The 2,864-nt window shown below is 41.6% G+C and overlaps 1 protein-coding gene across 1 annotated transcript; it reads left to right on the forward strand.

Moving 5' to 3' along the window:
- Positions 1-792: 792 nt before the first annotated feature.
- Positions 793-1,710, forward strand: LOC103603023 (olfactory receptor 10J1). Its single transcript, XM_008587491.1, has one exon. The coding sequence runs from the start codon at positions 793-795 to the stop codon at positions 1,708-1,710; it is 918 nt and encodes a 305-aa protein (XP_008585713.1).
- The last annotated feature ends 1,154 nt before the right edge of the window (positions 1,711-2,864 follow it).

The following is a 2,864-nucleotide window of genomic DNA, read 5'->3' on the forward strand; positions in this document are numbered from 1 at the left end:
TCCATTGGATGGTGATGAAATTAAATAATGTGAATGAATATGTTTTGTAATCACAAGTACACTATAACATGTTTGAAATACAAAAAAGCCAGTAAACAGTTCTGTGCTACCTACATGGGTAATGACATGAAGGCTTTTGGAAGAGAGAATAAAGAGAAAAAGATTTCACAGGGGACATGGACTTCATCTTGCTTTGAAAACTGAGCAGTGTCTAGGGAAGAGGAGTGTGGAAGACAGTTGAGAGAAGCGGTGTCCCCAGAGTCAAAAGCCTGGAATGAGAATGCAGTGTGTGAGTCACAGCAACAAGAGCTCAGCCCCAGCCCTGGAAGCTCAGGAACCAGAAGGCAGCTACAGAACCGGGAATTCTGCATGACACCACTAAACTCGAAGATGTCCAATATTTATTTTAATTCCAATATCAGTATTATACTTAACTCTGTAAAATTTTTCCATCAACAATTCTATGTTGTTATCACCGCCATACCCAGAAAAAGATGAAGAAACTGGTCTTAAAGATGTTAAATCCTTGCCTCAGGTAAGTTAATACATAATAGAACTAGGAAGTGAGTTTACAACTTTTGACTCTAAAAGCCATGTTCTTTCTTCTTACTAAAAAAAGAACATTTCTCCACTTTCTACTTCCAAAAGAAATAAGTGTGAACGTTAATATAAATAAGCAGAGACCGGAGGTAGATTAACCATAATAATTTGCCCAGCCTACTATTTGACAGAAATTATCCATGTAGATTCCTTATGTATTTTTTTTCTTTCTTAGATACTATATATGATTTAATGAGGAAAGAGAATCACACTTTGGTGAGTGAGTTTATTTTTCAAGGTTTCTCCAGCTTCCATGAGCACCAGCTCACCTTCTTTGTAGTGTTCCTTGCACTATACATATTAACCCTGGCAGGCAATGCCATCATTGTGACCATCATCGGTCTTGATCGTCACCTCCACACCCCCATGTACTTCTTTCTCAGTATGCTCTCAGCATCAGAGACTCTGTACACACTTGTCATTATACCCAGGATGCTCTTTAACCTCATAGGTCTGAGTCAGCCCATCTCCTTGACAGGCTGTGCCACTCAAATGTTCTTCTTTATCACTCTGGCCATCAACAACTGCTTCTTGCTCACAGCAATGGGGTACGACCGCTATGTGGCTATTTGCAACCCCTTGAGGTACTCGGTCATCATGAGCAAGAGAGTGTGTGCACAGCTGGTGTGGGGGGCCTGCAGCATTGGGCTGATTGTAGCAGTGACACAGGTGTCAGCTGTGTTCAGGCTGCCCTTCTGTGCTACAAAGGTAGCCCACTTCTTCTGTGACATCCGACCCGTGATGAAGCTCTCCTGCATTGATACCACTGTCAATGAGATCCTTACTTTGATCATAAGTGTGCTGGTGATCCTGATTCCCATGGGCTTGGTCTTCATCTCCTACATCCTCATCATCTCTGCCATCCTCAAGATTGCCTCTGCTGAGGGCAGAAAGAAAGCCTTTGCCACCTGTGCCTCCCACCTCACTGTGGTCATTGTCCACTACGGCTGTGCCTCCATTGCCTACCTCAAGCCCAAGTCAGAGAACACCAGGGATCAAGACCAGCTGATCTCTGTAACCTACACTGTCATTACTCCCCTACTGAACCCTGTGGTGTACACCCTGAGGAACAAAGAGGTCAAAGCTGCTCTGTGCAGAGCTATCAGCTGAAAATTCTCCCGACGGAACGGACCCATTGCAAATAGGGCCTTAGAAGATTCCCTAGAAAGGAAAATGTGAAGCAGTGCCCACAGTCACTAGAATTATGGTTCTGGAGCTCATTAAACACTGGTTAGGTGAGAAAAGGAGGAAACAAAAAGACTATAAATTCAGACACGTGAGAGATGGAGAAGGTGTTTCAAAGCACAAGCAAGCTTGCATCTCACAGAGAACAGGGATAGTATGGAATGTCAAATACAGGAGAAAGAACGCGGTGGTGTTGGAATGTACATAGGCTGTCTGGGCACCCTGGGTCAGAATGAGAGAAGGATAGCAGACAGAATTAATGAGAAGAGGCTACTCTATAGCAGGGCTAAAATTTTAAATATATTCTATAACACTCTTCTTTGGACATGGAATTTCCTCTTACCCATTTAGAGCTACGTAGATTTAACACCTAACTAAAGTCATTCCTTTATGAATAATTCAAGTTCTTTTGCATCTTAGACACCATAAATGAAATGGATATCAGAGATAATAAGCATTTATAAAATTCAGCAGCCTTTGAAGTCTGGATCTTGTTCGTATAAGTTCCAGGTCGGCCATATGGGAAAATGGATATCTAAGTTCTCAGGATTATGTAAAAGAAATATTTTTGGAAAGTGCTTAAAATTCCTTGGTGATCTAGTTAAAGAAAGAGGCAGCACCAAGTAATTATGTCAGCAATTATATTGTGAATCTACATAAAGGTTGTTGGTGATATTATATGGTGTGTGTCTGGACCCAGGAAAAAAATTGTGGTTGCCTTTAAAGAATCTTGTAGAATGGATAAAAGCAAGTAGTGAATGGGAGTCAAAGAGGCACTATAGAGCAAGAATGAATGGGGTGAGAGGATTGGGAGGGTTTGGTTGTGTGTCTGGACCCAGGAAAAAAATTGTGGTTGCCTTTAAAGAATCTTGTAGAATGGATAAAAGCAAGTAGTGAACGGGAGTCAAAGAGGCACTATAGAGCAAGAATGAATGGGGTGAGAGGATTGGGAGGGTTTGGTAAGGAGAATGTGGCCATCTGGTAACACAGTGACTCAGCAAAAGAAAAAGACTCATCAAACCATCAGTCCTATTGTTTAAGATTTTCTAGGACTTGAATTAATATGTCATCTTTTACTA

The sequence above is a fragment of the Galeopterus variegatus genome, unplaced genomic scaffold (genome assembly GCF_000696425.1).
Source record: "Galeopterus variegatus unplaced genomic scaffold, G_variegatus-3.0.2 Scaffold4403, whole genome shotgun sequence".
Classification (NCBI taxonomy): Eukaryota; Metazoa; Chordata; class Mammalia; order Dermoptera; family Cynocephalidae; genus Galeopterus; species Galeopterus variegatus.

Excerpts from the sequence above, each read along its gene's own strand:
- LOC103603023 (XM_008587491.1), top strand. The coding sequence starts at position 793 with ATGAGGAAAGAGAATCACACTTTGGTGAGTGAGTTTATTTTTCAAGGT.